The sequence below is a fragment of the Aulonocara stuartgranti genome, assembly GCF_965226115.1.
Source record: "Aulonocara stuartgranti genome assembly, chromosome: 3".
In the NCBI taxonomy this organism is placed as follows: domain Eukaryota; kingdom Metazoa; phylum Chordata; class Actinopteri; order Cichliformes; family Cichlidae; genus Aulonocara; species Aulonocara stuartgranti.
In genome coordinates, this window is record NC_138941.1 from 57434675 (window position 1) to 57453781 (window position 19107).

General features: G+C 42.0%; 2 protein-coding genes across 2 annotated transcripts; both read right to left on the minus strand.

Annotated features, from left to right (window-relative positions):
- Positions 1-468: 468 nt before the first annotated feature.
- Positions 469-5375, minus strand: LOC309701888 (ladderlectin-like). The gene is made up of 4 exons (XM_082526214.1): positions 5246-5375; positions 1175-1309; positions 878-989; positions 469-804 (listed from the first exon to the last, which is right to left on the minus strand). Exons 1-4 carry the CDS (start codon positions 5264-5266, stop codon positions 737-739), a joined length of 336 nt encoding a protein of 111 aa, XP_082382340.1. The 5' UTR covers positions 5267-5375; the 3' UTR covers positions 469-736.
- Positions 5376-14182: 8807 nt separating this feature from the next.
- Positions 14183-16041, minus strand: LOC309703356 (uncharacterized protein). The gene is made up of 5 exons (XM_082528131.1): positions 15435-16041; positions 15226-15337; positions 14822-14910; positions 14536-14708; positions 14183-14372 (listed from the first exon to the last, which is right to left on the minus strand). The coding sequence occupies exons 2-5, from the start codon at positions 15279-15281 to the stop codon at positions 14343-14345; spliced, it is 348 nt and encodes a 115-aa protein (XP_082384257.1). The 5' UTR covers positions 15282-15337; positions 15435-16041; the 3' UTR covers positions 14183-14342.
- Between the last annotated feature and the right edge of the window lie 3066 nt (positions 16042-19107).

Here is a 19107-nt window from a genome sequence, read left to right on the forward strand (position 1 = left end):
CACTGAAATGTTCTGCAGAGAGAAAAGAGTATGATGCAACTACAGCCCAGCCCATACAGCAGTATATTAATGACTAACCTTATATTGCAGTTGTTCTCCTCACTGAATTTTGGTCCGATTACAGCAACCTCCCATGCAGTTACATTTGTTCCTAACCCTTTGGGAACCCTCATGTTAACTTTTATCAAGTGGAAAAAAGTTAGCATTCATCCCCCAGCTTCACTGTGTTTATATTATGCTAACCATAGCTGTGTAGCTAGCCACCATATAGCACATCATTATATACCAGCTAGCCCAACTTCAGTAACCCTACAAACGCCACTTAAAAAAAGATTTCCAGATTTTCTATTATATTCCATGACTTTGTAGCTCCAGATGTTGCAAATATTAAACCACACAGTGATAGTTGCAGAACTGTACATATTCTGAAGTACATATTGCAAAGCTTTAATAAATTTAAGACAGATTAATGACACACCTTCATTCAATGCTCTTTTTTTTTATTGATTTAGAAGATGAGAGATAAGAGTTCAGTCTACATCTAAATGAAACTGGGCTAAAAGCATTCTTTCCACAACAAATTCATTTCTCTTGTATTAAGTGACAACCCAGCTCTTGTTTATGTTACTTGTCGCTTCATTCCTTGCGTAGCATTACAGCAATAAAGGAGATAAAAGATGTATAATGACACACAGATTCTTCAGGTGATATCTTGTGTGAAGTATTTGTGCTTCCATCAGATTTTCTTGGCGCAGACAGATGGAATAACAGATTCACAGCCACCGTCATCCCAGCACTTTTTGTCTGTAAGTACCAAAAACCTAGTTAGTGCTAAGTAAACACATGATTATTTTATCATGACCACACAGTGATTTACCTGACCAATTTACATATGCACAGTTCTGATTGCCCTGAAAGTTATCAGGCTGTCCAGTACACCAGTTTGTGTATTTGAGAGGGGTCCCATCACTCCAAAACCAAAACTTTTCCTGGGAAACACAAAACAATAAATTATACTTTCTAAAAAAAAGGCACATTGATACATTGATAGTTTTCTTTCGTCTTTTGTCTATTTAGGCACCAAAAAACCCTTTTTGTTTTGTGCATGTGGAATTCTTTTTTATTCTTGTTTTTCTTAATTTCCTGGTGAATAACTTTGTGTATGTTAGCATACCTTTATTGCATCCGAAGCGCCAATCCAAGCAGGTCCATCCTGCTGAATAGCATCAGATATCAGCCTCTGAATCATCTGGTACTCCTCAAGGCTTTGCATAGATGCAAGGTTTGCATTCATGGACTGACAGTTTATCTACAGCGAAGAAACAGCAGAATTGCCAAAAAAAAAATTTTTTCTTTACATTGGTAAACATATATATATATATATATTATATATGAAAATGGAGAAGCAGGAACAGGATGGCCTTCTGGATGGGGAATTTAAATACAAGAAGAACATAGATGGGACAATAAACAAACGCGTTGTAATTTGCACTCACTGTAGTAAAGAGTTTCAATTTCACCATTCAAATTCGACCTTAAAATACCACCTTAATGCCAAACACGCGTTTGTCGGGGCAGCAGCTTCACCCGGCCTGCGTCAGACCACTCTTAGTGAACGCAGGCCACTCGGTAAGTCTTCTTTGGACAAACTGACCGACAATATAGCCAAATGGATAGCAAAGGACTGTAGACCGCTAAGCATTGTGGAGGACAAGGGCTTTGCGGATGTTTTAAAGGTTGCATCTCAGGACGCGTCCTACAAGCCCCCAGCGAGAAGCACAATAACAATTTGAATCCACGAACTGTATGAAACGGAGAAAAAGAAAAAAGAAGAGGCTTTAGTTCACACAGAATGCGTGGCTCTGACAGGAGACCACTGGACATCATTGAGTAATGACAATTACCTAGGAGTTACTGCGCATTTAAACCCTGAAGCCTGGGGTCTGACATCCTTTGCGCTGACTATAATGAAAACGGAAGAGCGGCACTTTGCGGAGGCTTGTGCAGAGCAGTTCCAGACTGTTGCTCGCAGGTGGAGAATTGAGGAGAAGGTGACAACAGTAGGCACGGACAGTGCGCGCAATATGATCGCCGCGGCTCGCATCATGCCATTCAATCACATGCCGTGTACTGCGCACATTCTACAGAGATGCATCACAGTGAGTCTCGCAGACAGTGGCTTTGTCACTGCGCTGGCCAAATGCCGCAAAATTGTTGGCCATTTTAAGCACAGCCCAGCAAACACAGCAGAGCTGAACGCAGAGCAGGTGTCACTGGGGCGCAAGCAGGAGCCGTTGGCCCAGGACGTGCCTACACGCTGGAACTCAACGCTGGAGATGGTGAAGCGCTTGATCCGCAACCAAACTGCAGTAACCGCGACTCTGGATAAACAAAAGCATAAACTTGTCCTCCTGACGCCTCCAGAGTGGGACAAACTCCAGAGACTGGAGACACTTCTAGAGCCCTGCAGGTGAGCCTGTCATTGTGACCATAATTGTAGGTTTAGATTAAATTTATCAAACATACATCTTAAATCAGTTTTGTTATTATGAAAATGTCTTAATACCTAGTAATAAAAAGCTTTTTTTAATTTGCTGTCTTATCTGTGTGTGTGTGTGTGTGTGTGTGTGTGTGTGTGTGTGTGTGTGTGTGTGTGTGTGTATTCCACTGCAGATATGTGACTGAACTGCTGGGAGGAGAGGCCTACCTCTCCTCTACCAGCCTTCTGCCACCTGCGCCGTGTCATGGAAGTAACTGATGAGGACCCTGCATATGTGGTGAGGTTTAAAGAGAAGTTTAAGGAAGACCTTGCTTCCCGCCAGGAACATACCAACTATGCATGGCTCCAGATCGCAACTGCACTGGACCCACGTTTTAAAGACCTACGCAGTGTGCCCAAGACTGACAGAGAAGCAGTGTGGACCACACTGGCAGGCATGCTGCATGAAGACTCTCCTAGAAGATCACACACTGCAGAAGAAGGTCCAGCCAAGAAGAGGCTGAGCCTGCTGCAGATGGACTCTGACTCTGAGTCAGAGGAGGAGGTACAGCAGGACAGAGCCATACAGCGCTACAGAGCAGAGCCCTGCACTGCCTTAGAGGACTGTCCCTTACAGTGGTGGGCAGCTCATGCAGGAGCCCACAGCCAGCTGGCCCGCCTTGCTCGCAGATACCTGGCCACTCCTGGCTCCACAGTGCCCTGTGAGAGGCTGTTCTCTGTAGCAGGGCACATTGTGAACAAGAAGTGGTCTGCTCTGCACTCAGAGAACGTGGACAAGTTGGTTTGTCTCAGCAACTGGCTGAAGGATGAGTAGACCAGAGGACCGTGTGTTTAGAGCTTGTTCTATGGTTGAATGTGATTTAAACAATACTTTTCACTGTTGTTCATATTTATTTTGCACTAATCTACCTTACCCAAAAGGATGATTGGAGATTTTTTCTATTTTGCCTGTTGAATTAGGCCTATGTTCTGTGAACTTGAAGATGTATATGGATAAAACAATGTGCTAGATTTAAATGGGTGGAAAACATTCAGTAAAAATCCCTCACAATTATTTGAAGCCCTGTTCTGCTTGTACTGCTTGTACTCACAATTAATAATAAATAAAACAAACAAGTGTGTTAAAAACCACTATCTGTCCCGATTTTTACACATATATACACATATACACATATACACATATATTTCGAGTTGCGATTAATCAATTTTTAGGCTGTGATTAATTCGCTTCCAGCACAACACCCAGCCTACGTCAGAACACGCTGAGTGAACGCAGGCCACTCAGCGTGGTCTTAGCATTAAATAACACTAACAAGTGTGTAAAAATCCGCTATCTGTCCGTATGTTTGCACACATTTTGGTCCTATTTCGAGTTGCAATTAATCATGATTAATTAATTTTTAGGCTGTGATTAATCGGATTAAAAATTTTAATCATTTGACAGCCCTAATATATATATATATATATATATATATATATTTTTATTAGGGGTGCAACGATACACAAAATTCACGGTATCAGTTCGGTTCGATACTTTGGTGTCACGGTCACTAGCATCCTGGAGCACTTCTGTTGTGTTTTGTACGTGTTTTGAAGTTTGTACCTGCTTTGTCTCTAGGAGCCACCATAAATATACTTTAATTTATTCACTCCACATAAAATGTAATAAATAAATCATATAATACAAAAAACCAACTATTCACATTTAAACTTTTAACTATTTAAATTTTCAGCTTTTTCCTTTTAAACAAATGTAAAGTGAAACAACACTGCAAACCACAACACAATTAATTATAAATTATAATATGAAAACAAAAACAAGATGCATATTCTCTGTCATATGGACCTGCATGAATAAACTTTCTGAATCCTTTATCATACACAACTGAAAATAGTTGTGGATGATTACTATACCTTTCTAATGTTGTCTCTAATATTGTTGTCCCTGGCTCTTTACGCTCTCTTTCCCTCCCACTCTGTTCCTGTGCTACTGCGAGTATAACTACCGCCCCTCCCCCCCTCTTCCCAGTGCAAAGCCCAAGCGAAAAAAAGTGCGAGAGAGAGAAAGAAAAAAACCCACGGCTTGCGATAAGGAGCTGGTTTGAGTCGTTCACGTCAAAGATCCGGCTCTAAGAGCCATTTCGTTCGCAACCGACACATCACTACTGGCTATTGACCAAAAGAGTGAGACTGCAAGCAGCCAACATTAGTTTTCTCCAAATAGCATTTGTTTTCTCCCTTAATGTCCTTAATGGTGAAGAGTTCAGACATTCAAAAAGGAACGAGAGTATAGCTGCTCCTCATCCACATCAAAAGGAGCCAGATGATGTGGATATCTCTTGGGTACCTCCTGGGTCAGTTGTTCCAGGCATCTCCTAGGAGTCTCTGGGACAAACCCAGGACTTGATGGATCATGCAGATTACATCTCTTGGCTGGCCCAGGAATGTCACTGTTTATCTGGATGAGCTTGAAGATGTGGTCGGGGAGAGGGACGTCTTAAACTTCTTAAACTTTTCTATTTAGTTTACTGCTCCCACCCACTACAGCAACAATAAGCAGCAGAAAATAAATCACTGGATGGATGGATGAATTGTTTTGTGTGCAAATGTCATCAGAATGTAAGTATTGTTGTTGTGAAACATCAATTTAAGAGCAGTTGTTGATCCTGAAGATGATACTTAATAACCTAAGTATCAGAGAAAACATTTTCAGAATAACTCATTGGTGATAATGACTGATATTACCTCAGCCTGAGCCCAGCTCATGGGCTTAGCAACATAGATGAAGCACTGGTTGTAGTACTCAGTCCAACCACAGGGACAAGATGGGGACTTCTTCACAAGATACCATTCTCCTATTGACAAACAACATGATTTTGAATTGATTCATTGTATGTGATAAACTGGTTTCATTGACACTAGTAATGCGGGTGCAACGATACACAAAATTCACAGTTCGGTTCGGTTCGATACTTTGGTGTCACGGTTCGATATTTTTTCAATACAAAAAAGTGTTCATGCCTTTTTAATTTGTCATTTATTAAAGTTATAAATATATATTTTAACTGAAAAGCACAGTTTTTAAATTTAACGTTGCTGAAACAACAAAATAATAAAAAATTTAATCTATCCGATCGAGAAATCACTCATCTTTGGAAAAGAGAGTTTATTACGGAGAAATGTCTCTTTCCAAAATAAAAGCTATACTATATGCTTCTTCTGGGCTATATTCTCAGCAGCATATTAAACATATCAGGTCCCCATAAGGAGAATCATGTGCTAAACAAACGAAGTGTAAGTTTCTCTTTAAGGGCTTTGTCTCTGTAAAGGAAAGCAGTGTTCAGGGTAAAATGTAATGTGCTTTTTACGTTTCAGTTTTTGAATTCTAAAATACACTTTGCAGACAAAAACTATTGAGCTGACTAAAGATTAACCCTACATGAGATTTTATGACATCTCGTTCTGAACTGTTTCCTGTTGCAGGTATAACAGCTTCCACTTTTTAGTGGAGACTTTCTGTCTGACTTTAGTGTCAACCCAAATATTGTTAGGACTTTCAGTTGTCTTGAAAGAAATATAGCAACTCTATCACCACACACCTCTCCATGTGCTATCAACTCCCATAAAAAACATTGGGTTTACACCATCAGTCCTGCATGAAACTGAATCAGGATGTTTCTTCAGGGAAAGCTGGATGCTCAGTCAACATACTCAACAAATACCAGTGAAATTGAGTAGTTTTCTTAAACTTAATGTCTTTATAACTATTTTATGTTTTTGTAAATAAAAAAAAGGATGGTTATGTATCACCACATCTCTGATATGCATATTTACTAATTTGGATTAAATAGTTGTCTGCAGTATTAAATAATAACGATTATTCCATAAATAATGGATGGCAGAAAATGCACTGGAAGAGTACAGGTGATGTCACTTTGTGATAGTTTTGTTTCTCAAATTTAAGGTAGGTTAACATTTTTCAAATGGTCTGTTCCCTATGGCAATATGAGGTGTTGTTAGTGCTGTCTCATCTGTGGGTAAGATGCATGGTTTCTATAACCAAACTGCAGTTACACAGGTCATAATGTGTATTGAGTGTGTTTATATTGTTTTAATTGTTCTCTTCATGAAGATGAATCTCTTCTTCCTCTTTACTGGGGCTTGATTAGACTGAGCTCCACCTTCCTACAGTGTTTCAACCAGGCTGTGCTGTCACACGGAGAGTAGCATGTGACCCTTTTGTTTTTGCTGTTTTCACTATTTCAAGGCATTTTAAAGTGTTATGGCCTGTCTAGGGGTGGTCAGACCACAACATAAAGGTGATCCATCCTCGTCAGACCTCAAGGAGCCACAGCACACAGTTAGTACAATTTTACAATGATTAACACAGAGAAGGAGCTGGATGCAACTTCAGGGTGGACCAAAGGAAACTATCTGAAATATTATAACTTACCTATCCAGTTTTTAAGTATGACGTCATTAGCCATCAGTGTTGGGAAGGTTACTTTTAAAATGTATTCCATTACAGAATACAGAATACATGCCCCAAAATGTATTCTGTAACCTATTCCGTTACGTTACTCAATGACAGTAACGTATTCTGAATACTTTGGATTACTTAATATATTGTGGCGAGTTCAGACAAGGAGGAGACGGAGGTATCGTTTGGTCTTGCTTCCCGTGAGCTAGCCAGGGAGCACAGCCGTTTATTACATTTGCAGAAGAACACACTGCCACTAGCTAACTGCTCAGCACGGCAACCACAACACACATAGGGCGCCCTCTGACCCCGGAAGGACACACCGTCGCAGCGAGAGGGCGTCACCCGTCACCATGGCAACATACACAAAACATAACTGTACAAGCAGAACCCCGAACAGCCCTGACCCGCTACAATATTATCATGCTTTTTACAACAACGTGAATGTACTATTGCTGTGTGATTTATTACTATTACTGAAGGTCCGCGACTCCGAACTGTAGTAAAGGGACCTCTGACTAACGCTGGGCTCACACTGTGCGATTTTTGGCCCATTTTGAGCCGATTTTTGAGTCGTGCGATTGTTTTGGCGATCGGCCCGATTTTGGCCTTCATCGTGCGTCGTGCATCGTGTAGTATACGTGGGGTAACGAGAAGAGATTGACACCTCACGACCAGCTCCCGATCATCAATCGCTTGGTCGTGAGGGTGTCACCGCAGTTTGCCACACTGCGCACGCGCAAACACAAATGTCAGCGAAAAAGACGGCGTAGCACGGCAGTGCAGCGTGTGATCTGGACACAAGCGATGGAGGCACAACCTGTAGAACCATCCGAGCCCTTTCGATGTGGCCTCACAAAATTATCACGACCACAACAACCGTGAAAATAGTTGGATCGACACTGCTGCTCAATCACAGCTGCCTGACCAATGTTTTTCATTAGCAATTTAGCAAAGTTGATGGTGGTGGTGTGTCTGTGTGAGTGAAAGACGGAGAGGGAGAGCGAGCGACAGAATTTCTGTTATAACCTTCATTTTTATGGACGCACAGTGTGAGCACTCAGAGCATCGGGCCGTATAGTGTGAGACCCTGCATCGTGACCTATGAACTTCTAACCCCTGCGAGTCAATCGTACAGTTTGAGCAGGAGCTGAATCGCGCGACTGAAAAAATTGCACATTGTAAGCCCAGCATAATACGGCGGGGTCCCTGTCGGCTGGTAGCCGAAAAATAGCTCTACTTTGTTGTGTGGGTCAACTTTTCTTGCGACAGACAGAGAGAGGCGTTGAAAGGCTGCTCCAACGGAACTTGTTGTTTTCGGAGGAAAACACGAACACAGTGTACAGTCGAGTCTTAATAGCTTACTTACAACTGGGCTCGTCAGGCACTCTTCTTGGCTGCAGTGGTTATTATTATATTTACATGCTTCCAGCTCCCGTTTTTGCTCGATGACTGCTCGTACCTTTCCACTCCCCTTTTTCTCCCTCCTAGCGCTCACAGACACATAACGTGTATGGCAGTCCATTCTCCCAGCAGCACGGACTACACTGCCCATGATGCTACATTCTTTAGAGCTATGCTTGTAGCATTCTGCCTGTTAGCTTAGCACAACAACAACAACGAAAAGGCGCTCTCTCACCCAGGAAACACACAGTCGCAGAGAGAGAGAGCGTCGCCCTGTAACCATGGCAACCGTAACGCTGCCGCCTGGAACAACAGATCGTAGCTGTCAAACAAAACCCAAACAGTCCTGACCCGCGACAAAATGAAACAGGAAAGTACCCCAGTGTATTCCATTTATTTCAACAAAGTAACTGTATTCTGAATACCACCTTTTTAAACGGTAACTGTAACGGAATACAGTTACTCATATTTTGTATTCTAAATACGTAACGGCGGTACATGTATTCCGTTACTCCCCAACACTGTTAGCCATGTCTGGGCCCAAACTCCACTGCAGGTCCAAAAGTCAAACGATCACTGCAGCATCACTGATAGTTGAAAAACTGTCTAAATTCTTTCATCTGTAATAAAATGATCAGTGTGGCTGCTCTACCAGGTGTAACAATTAAGTTTAACATCCAGGCATCCATGAAAATTGAATTTATGAAATTTAACTGAGTTAGAAGTTAGCAGGAAGTTAGCTCACTAGTTTCCACCTAAACATTATATAGAGAGATTTCTGAAACAAATTAAAAGGGACAGGTGTGCTATCACTTCCGACATAAATGAAGACAGAAAAGTAAACAGCAGTGACATTTGTAGGGTTACTGAAGTTTGGGTAGCTGGCATATAAAAATGTTCTACGTGATCACTAGCGACTCAGCTATGGTTAGCATAATATAAACAGTGAAGCTGGAGGATGAACGCAAACTTTTTTGCACTCGATAAAAGTTCACGTGAGGGTTCCCGAAGGTCAGCGACAAATGCAATCGCATGGCAGGATGCTGTAAAAGGACCAAACTACAGCCAGGAGAACAACTGAGATAATCCATCCACAATACGAGGTTAGTTATTAATATACTGCTGCATGGGCTGAGCTGTAGTTACATTGTAAGGTTTTAAAAACTGAGCTTTAAAATGAATAGCGGTAATAAAACCTAAGAGAGGCTGACAGTGATCAATGACTGTTTTTAGGGGCTTGTTGAGATTAAATAGAAACGGATACAAAGCATTAAAACACAACAGCCTTATTAAACACAGGGTAGTTTGGGCCCGGAAGCAGGATTCATCACATCATCACTTAAAGACTGGATTCAAAATGAATCAGATGACAATAACTTACCTTCCTAACTAAGATAAATGGGAGGAAACTAGGATCAAATAAAAGGCAGTCTACTCCTACAAACCCCTTGATGTAGCAACTACCATTAAAGGTATTTACAGAGGTGCTTCACAGGTAATGGTGTGGCTGGTTGGGATGAGCAGAGGTTGAAGTAATGGCAGTCTGCGGCAGTGTCATCTTATATGTCATCTCCATTTGGGTAACCAATCCATATTTGTCCTTCCACACTTAGATTTAAAAACAGATTTTAAAAACAGCACCTTACAAAATTAAATGTAACAAAAGATACACGTTTTTATATTTTTGTCTTCTGTGTTAAGCACATTAAGCTTACACGTAAGGAAATATAATATATGAATACAATTGCTATTGCTACGCAACCAATTGTCCTGAGATGATTTACGATGTTCTTTAAATTTAATAGAATTAAAAATTTGTGAGACACAGTCTGGATTAACAGTAATGGAAAAATCATGACCATGATTGAAACCAGAACAAAAGTATTTTAGGAAACCAGTATCTCTGAAGACTTGAAGAGAAAAGGAAGTTAATGATATTCTGATCAGTGATTTATGTGCTTTTCATACTGACCACAGAGATGCAGGAATTCATTATAATTTTCAGTTCAGTTCAGTTTTATTTATGTCACATCACTTCACAAAATGCTTGACGTGCATGAGACACACATGTTTACTCTGTTCTGTAATATGAGAATGTTCTTCCAACTCCCATTAAAGAAACGTGTTTTTGGCACCATCAGTCTCACATGATACTGAATAAGGATGTTTAGAAAAGGGTTGAGTGCTCAGTCAACACACTGAATAAATATCAGAGAAATTAAACAATGGTTTGAAGCTTGTTATTATAGATATTCACTTCATCAGTATTTTCAAGTCATTCTTTGATAATGATGGATCTTTGATTGAGTAATATTATTGAACATGGAAACTGCAGCTACAGGTGAAATAATGTCTGACATTATTGTGCTGCAAGCTGTAGATTCTGTAACCTCAAAAAAGTGTTTCTGTTGTAAAGATCTTTGGGATGGCATGAGGCTGAGGGTGGAAGTGTACACTGTCAGGTTTCAAAGGTTGTTCACAGAGTAAACTGTGATGAATTTAAAAATCTACATCCTTCCTTCCCTTTAGACATTAAAACTATTGTGGGAGAATTGCAGTTAGTATATTTACTGTAATATGAGAATGTTTTCAGATCCACTGTATCAGCTAAAGTATCACATGTGTTACCAACTCTTGTTAAAGAAACAAACTGTGTTTGCATCATCAGCCACACATGAAACTGAATCAGGATGTTGCTCTAAGGTTATGTGCTCAACCAACAGCCTGAATAAATAAAACTAAAAACTGATATTAAAGAATAGTTTAAAGTCTAAAGTGTTGTCTTCATCATTTATTTCATGTGACACTGATGCCTAGATCCCTGATTTCTGTGTTTATGAAGACAAAGATCAGTTTTAATACTTCTTTTGTAATTGTCTGCAGTGTTAAATAATAATTATGATCCCATAAGCAATGGATGCCATTAGTAGGTCACACTGAGTGTAGCTGACATCACTTTGTGATTTCTTTCCGTGTCTAAAATCAGGTCTAAACTTTCTGAAATGTTTGTTGTTCCCTATGGAAATATCTGTTTTTGGTATTATTGCTGTGACCAAACAGCAGCTACATGTGAAACAGTGACAAACTGTGTACAGGAAGTTCTTTCTTATTTTGTGGGACTGATGGGTTTTTTTTTTTTTTGCTGGATTAAACATTTCAGAAGCGACTGCCAGATTGTTTATCCTGTGTAGGCTCTTTGGTCACATATTTCTCGAGGCAGAAGACTTGCTTGTACTTTATTAAAACGGTGGTATGACCTTGGTCATAATTTGCATTGTGGGAATATCATTTGTGTTCCTCCCTCCACGAGGACGATGGTGTTAATGCTACCTTGTGTTTTCCTTCTTAAATTGGATAAAAACTGATTATGTCTCCACGGATTTAGGAGTCGACTCTGTGTTTTGGCTCCACCTTCTTTCCACCTGTCAAACAGACCGTGTGCGTACTGCCATGTTTTGATGCCCAGAAGAACTTAGTACATTTTGTAAATACCTTCACAATGCACGCAGTCAGCAGCTTCATGATGATATTTAGTATCTCTGTAAGAAACAGATGAAATAGGTAACTGGCAGTTAGTGGCTGAAAGAATAGAAGATCTTCAGTATACAGGGAGTGCAGAATTATTAGGCAAGTTGTATTTTTGAGGAATAATTTTATTATTGAACAACAACCATGCTCTCAATGAACCCAAAAAACTCATTAATATCAAAGCTGAATGTTTTTGGAAGTAGTTTTTAGTTTGTTTTTAGTTTTAGCTATTTTAGGGGGATATCTGTGTGTGCAGGTGACTATTACTGTGCATAATTATTAGGCAACTCAACAAAAAAAACAAATATATATACCCATTTCAATTATTTATTTCCGCCAGTGAAACCAATATAACATCTCCACATTCACAAATATAGATTTTTGACATTCAAAAACAAAACAAAAACAAATCAGCGACCAATATAGCCACCTTTCTTTGCAAGGACACTCAAAAGCCTGCCATCCATGGATTCTGTCAGTGTTTTGATCTGTTCACCATCAACATTGCGTGCAGCAGCAACCACAGCCTTCCAGACACTGTTCAGAGAGGTGTACTGTTTTCCCTCCTTGTAAATCTCACATTTGATGATGGACCACAGGTTCTCAATGGGGTTCAGATCAGGTGAACAAGGTGGCCATGCCATTAGTTTTTCTTCTTTCATACCCCTTCTTGCCAGCCACGCTGTGGAGTACTTGGACGCGTGTGATGGAGCATTGTCCTGCATGAAAATCATGTTTTTCTTGAAGGATGCAGACTTCTTCCTGTACCACTGCTTGAAGAAGGTGTCTTCCAGAAACTGGCAGTAGGACTGGGAGTTGAGCTTGACTCCATCCTCAACCCGAAAAGGCCCCACAAGCTCATCTTTGATGATACCAGCCCAAACCAGTACTCCACCTCCACCTTGCTGGCGTCTGAGTCGGACTGGAGCTCTCTGCCCTTTACCAATCCAGCCACGGGCCCATCCATCTGGCCCATCAAGACTCACTCTCATTTCATCAGTCCATAAAACCTTAGAAAAATCAGTCTTGAGATATTTCTTGGCCCAGTCTTGACGTTTCAGCTTGTGTGTCTTGTTCAGTGGTGGTCGTCTTTCAGCCTTTCTTACCTTGGCCATGTCTCTGAGTATTGCACACCTTGTGCTTTTGGGCACTCCAGTGATGTTGCAGCTCTGAAATATGGCCAAACTGGTGGCAAGTGGCATCTTGGCAGCTGCACGCTTGACTTTTCTCAGTTCATGGGCAGTTATTTTGCGCCTTGGTTTTTCCACACGCTTCTTGCGACCCTGTTGACTATTTTGAATGAAACGCTTGATTGTTCAATGATCACGCTTCAGAAGCTTTGCAATTTTGAGACTGCTGCATCCCTCTGCAAGATATCTCACTATTTTTGACTTTTCTGAGCCTGTCAAGTCCTTCTTTTGACCCATTTTGCCAAAGGAAAGGACGTTGCCTAATAATTATGCACACCTGCAGGAGGGGGAGATACAGGAGAGGTGGAGGAAGATCTCAGCCTGGGTGTTTATTGTCTTATGTAGTCTGGAAGATGAGTGGATGGTGGGGTGGGTGCAGTTTTCTCTGTGGTGGGGTTGGGTGGACTGTCCCGGGCTCTGTGGGGCCGGGCGGCGCTGCTGCACTGGGCCCAGTCTGGATGGGCCTGGGCCCCCTTTCCCTGGCGGGTCGCGGAGTATGGGGGTGCCTACCCCAGATAGCAAGGAAACATTGAAACAATGTTGAGTCAATATCAGGCTGTGTCATTGAATCAACGTTGAAGTGTGACGTTGACCTAACGTCACTCTTGCACCCTTTTTTAACGTTGAAACAACGTCAGGTTTTGATGTTGAATCAATGTTGAAACCTGACGTTGATTCAACGTTATATTTTCTAATACTGCTGACATTGAAACAATGTCAGATTCTGATATTGAAACACTGTTGAGCTATGGTGTTGATTTTCCACCTCTTTCGCATATTTGCTTTTTATTAAAACAACAGTTAAATCATGACTGGAAATCTACCTTTCTTTATAGGTATTTTAACCAATACTAAACTACTGCATGTTTCCATCAATACTTCAACCACCTAAACACATAATTGTACTTATTCCTTAAATTGGACACCCTTTATAAAAAAAACCCCCAAATGTCTCACAATGTATCATGTCAATATTAATATCCTAAAATAAGAAAGCATTGCATGTGATGTAAGAGAGAAAAAAAATAAACAAAAAAAAGGTCAATAGGCATGTTTCGTTTGCTAAATACTTTATTAAAAGACAGTTTCCTATTTACGTTTATATGATTCACAGAAGTTTGTAATTTTTTGCATGATGTGCGTCCTGCACCACCCAAATGATCTGGGGCGTATCGGAGCCATTTCTGCACTGCTTGTGCAAAGACAAACTCGGACATAGAGTTTGCCCCTAACTGCTGCGTCAGGCTCCAATCAAGGCAAAGCGTCTCACCTATAGACACGTTTTAAGAGATGGAATTAGCGTGTCTCATGTCTTTAATGTGTATGCAAGTGCTTGTGTGTTTAATCAACAGGCCGTTGTTATGTATTTAAATCACATCTGACAGCTATTACACTTTATAGTTACAAAGTGTACATAACCTTTATATACTTACCATTGCCTTATTTGCCTCTTGTGATTGAAGAGCTGGCTCTGCATTGTTTAGCTCCTCAATGTTGTGCAAGGGCAAATCCAGAGGCAGTACCCCAGCATCTACCGATTCATTGCAGCCGGTATTGCGGATGGCTCTGACCTCCTCACGGAGTTCGTTAACAGCTCTCGTCAGGTCTGACAGAAAAAGATAAGTTTTTTTTAAGTATTTAAGAATACAGACAACTTATCAAAAGTTTCCTTGTGTCACACACAGATATGTACAAAGACACTAGACAGTATTTTATTACCTGGTATTTTCACTCGAGGGGCCTGGGGAAACCATTTCTTTGTGGGCTGCTCATCCTCTGAGTCACTATATGTGTACAGGGGATTTGGTCTAAAGAAAAAAAGTTGAAAACGGTCATAAGTAATTACAAATGTGCTTTTGGAATATTTTTTCCTAAAGTTACAGTTTGATTTATAACAACACACACAGGAAACGGAGATGTGCAAGAAGGTACAGTATACAAGGAATTTTTGAAGTGCACAAGTGTACACGGCTTTGCATTTATAAAAAGTTTACAAGCTTCCACTTTTTGGACTATATTATGTGGTGATATAGCAGTATGCAAGCACCACAGATATGTATAAAAGACAAGATCATAAATTCTTAGCAATCAAAGATATGTTTGTGAAATAAAAAAAGTTTTACTTGTGCTTTCTTTTATGACTGGTCTGAGTTTCAGCTTCGGACTGAAGGTCAGACATATCACAGTGTTCACTTAGATATTTCTGAAGACTGCGTTCTGCTTCGTGAAATGTGTCTGGAAGTACAAACACAATGTATGGCCAGACATAAATTAGGACACGAAAAACTTGTTATTGTTACATTTATACAACACCAATCCAGATGATACCCACCATGGCTTATTAGAAGTCGGACTGGTGCATAGGTGAGCCATGTTGCACCAGGATGAACTCTCCTCTTTACTGCGTCGTGGATCCTGAATGTGTCTCACGGAGGATATGGAGGCCATGACAATTTCTCCCCATTTATCCATGATCTAGGGACTATTTCTGTACCACCAGTGCTAAACTGCACAATGCACCAGTCTTTCATTTTTATCTTTTTTTTAATTTGGAGTCCTTTTTTGCCCTGTCTAGGATAAACAGGAAACAGATAATTACAATATATTTCATAGTCACTACAAAACTTGATCTATTGATTGAACTAAATAATAAATAATAGCTTAAAATGTATATAGGCAACAATTACAAGCAAACCCGTATATGTAAGCATTTAAACACTGAAGATAATAAAATTAACAGTATTTTGTCTAAGTCTGCCATTGTAGGAATTCATGGCACCGAGACAAAAACTTGGCGCACAGTGTGGCGTCAAAATAGGCGCACACCTTTGACGCTGCGTTTTCTCCGTCTTCCTCGTCCACACGTAAATGCTAAACGCAGTTTACGTGTGGACAAAAGGTGCAAACGCAAGTTAGGTGAGCGTGCAGCGTAAAGTTAGGTGAGCGTGTAACGTAAAGTTTGAATTGAGTGCGAATCGACGCGGGTGCTCTCCAATCATTAAAAGTAACAAAGTCATTGAACACATTTATACAGTTACCTTTACGTTTATCAATCATATATCACAGATTTACAATTTTTTGTAGTACTATGCTAAAAAGCAACTACAGAGCGAAAGTCTGGGTCAAGCGCCGAGGTGACGGCAAGAACAAAGGAACCCTCGAAGCGTTAAAGCTAGCTTTGTAAGGGAATATAACGGAAAAGTATGAAACGAAAATGTTTTCTTTGTTGATAGACTTTGTTTGCAGTGCAATTTATTTGTTGCCGGATTGTAAGATGAAAGTAGACACAATTTCGGGCTCCCACATTTTATCCGAAACTTTACATTAACAAGTTTTTTTTTTTTTTTTTTACTGTTATCCAAATGCAACCGTGGAAATAACGAATAGAACAAAAGTCATTCATTCTTACATTATACTAATCGTGGTGCAGGCCAGTGCAGTGCATGAACTGATGCCTTCTCCGGTCAATTCCGCTGAGAGTAAATCTAATGTCCCGCTCTACTGTACAAGACAATGGTTACCTGGAGGGATGTACCAATGTGATAGGGGTGCTGCGGAATAGTCCAAGTGGTAGCAGCTTTAATTTCCCGCTCAACCATAAATCGATGGTTTTTCAACGTGATTGTTGTCACCTTGTCAACTATAAATAGATCAACAATCAACGATGACAGAACAACAGTGAATCAATGTTATTTCAATGTCAGTGTAAGGTTTCATCAGTATTTCAATGTTGTTTCAACATTGGTTTTGTGTTGACATTTCAATCCTGACGATTCTGATGGTTCAGATGGAAAATCAACATCTGTTCAATGTCTCCTTGCTATCTGGGACTGGGGTCAGCGGGGGAGCTGGCCCCAGGGAGGGGTCACTTGCCCCTCCCTTCCTTCCCTCCCCATCTCCAGCTGCCTCCCTCTTCCCGCTCCACCACAACCACCCACACATGCAGGGCCTTGGAGTAGGGGTATGTCACCAGGGTGCAGAGGAGGCTACCCCCCCCCCCCCCCCCCCCCCCTCTGTCCCCTTCTGGCTGCCTCTGCCTCAATTTTATCCCACAACTTAGACATTCACATTACTCACACTCTCATTACACATACATATATGATCTTGGGGGTGGGCACGATACACGGAGTCCAAAGTACCATCAGGGTGTACACCCCACCCCTGGCGTCGTTGCCCACCTCTCAATTTTAAATACACGTAGACATTGAGGGCTAGCAGGAGGGACCATGCGCTTACCTGCTGCTCTCTGGCAGGTAGCTCCATGCCCTCCTGGGTTTTAAATGCACCTTAGAACACACATGCATCAACACTACAATGAGCGGGTGGAGGGAGGTTCGGAGTCTTCTCTCACCCCCGTTCTCTGCGACCTGCTGGAGCAGGGGGGCTAGGACTAGGAGGAGGAGTTGGCCGTCCGACTGCGGTCTGGAGTGTGGAGCCTTCCTGCTGCTGCGGAGTCGGGGCGGTCTGCCTCCCCCCACCGCAGGGAAAAGGGAAACACCACCTGGGTCTGGGTGCAGTTCCCCCCTCCAGGGGCGGGGGCACCTAGACCCGGTTTGTAGAGTACGCTTGGGGAGTGTGATCGTGTGTACAACGTCTCTTTATGTCTGTCTCCACGTTGGTTGAGTGTGGAGTAAGTGCATATGAGAGCATGAGGGTGGGAATGGATGTTTGTATCTGTGTGTGCCTGTATGTCTGTGTCTATATGTCAGGTTGGGTGTCAGGCGCCACCTCTCTGGGGACATCTCAGGCCCTCCAAGGTTTGGAGGCCTATCTCCCCCTACCACCACTTCCCCTGCCAGTGGCGGACCCCCTCAGACATCGGTGCGTTGGTGGTTCTTTGTGTCCGGGGATGGGCGTCCAGGTACACACCGGCTCACTCCTTGGCGGCCGCTTATCGGGGCCTGGAGCCTGGGGCTCGCTCGGGCCACTTCGGAGGTGGGGTGCCCCCGGCCTCTCGGCCTGGGGCTCGGTCACTCAGGCGCAGCTGGCTGCCGGCGGAGCTCACGGGCACGTCACTGCAACTCCCCCTGGCTTCTGCTCCGCGGCTGCTGAGTGAGCCCTCATCTGGGACTCTCCTCAGCTCTTTCCGGGACAGTGGCGCAGCTGCCCCTCTGTTGGTCTTCCTTGGTCTCTTGTGTTCTGGGGGCCTCTGGATGTCTGGAGTTTTGATCTCCTCCACACCTGCTTCACGCCCTGGAGGACGGGGCTGTGGCCCCCCCACACCCTCTAGCAGATTATTACATGAAGGAACCTTTTAAAAAAACAAAAAACAAGCGCGTCCATGCTCACAGGTGTACACACGGGTGATCACACCCACAAACTACACCCTTTTTGGCTCCTACCTCAAAGCACACTGTGTTCTGTTGATCTTATGTGCTGCACAATAATGTTTAACATTTAGTATTTACTGTCATATTCCCATATATCATTGTGATGCTGTAAAATCCAAATTTTGTCTTATTTAAAATATAAATCTAATATAATCTGCTTCTTAATGTATGTTCTTTAAAATACAGCTTGTGTTTTAATATATTACAATAAATCATAATTATGTGGACATGCATATTAGATCGTTTTTTAGTGAAATATAATCCCTCCAGAAAGGCAGGAAAAGCCCTGTAACTTACTTTAAGACTAAATATGTTCCCTAAAACGGTGACAGAGCTACAGACCCATGACAGCCTTACAGTGTGTTCACACGATTGCGGGTCCCGCGAAAATTCGGAAGCAGATTTGCGTCGCGAAAATGCCAAAACACGTGAAACGCGTGTCAGTGTAGCGCGTCTGGCGCGTCTGGCGCGTTTGACGCGCGAATAAAACCACGCGCGTGAGTTTTTGTGTTGCATTTTGTGCATACGCGCGTTTCGCGTCTACCGCTCGAGTTGGAAAAATCTGAACTCCAGCGTCAAATCGCGCCGCGACAACCAATCAGGAGCCTGGTGACGTGGCTGTTACCTAGGTCAAAGGGGCAGGTCCAGCCAAAGCCTTTCATACTTCAATGGAGG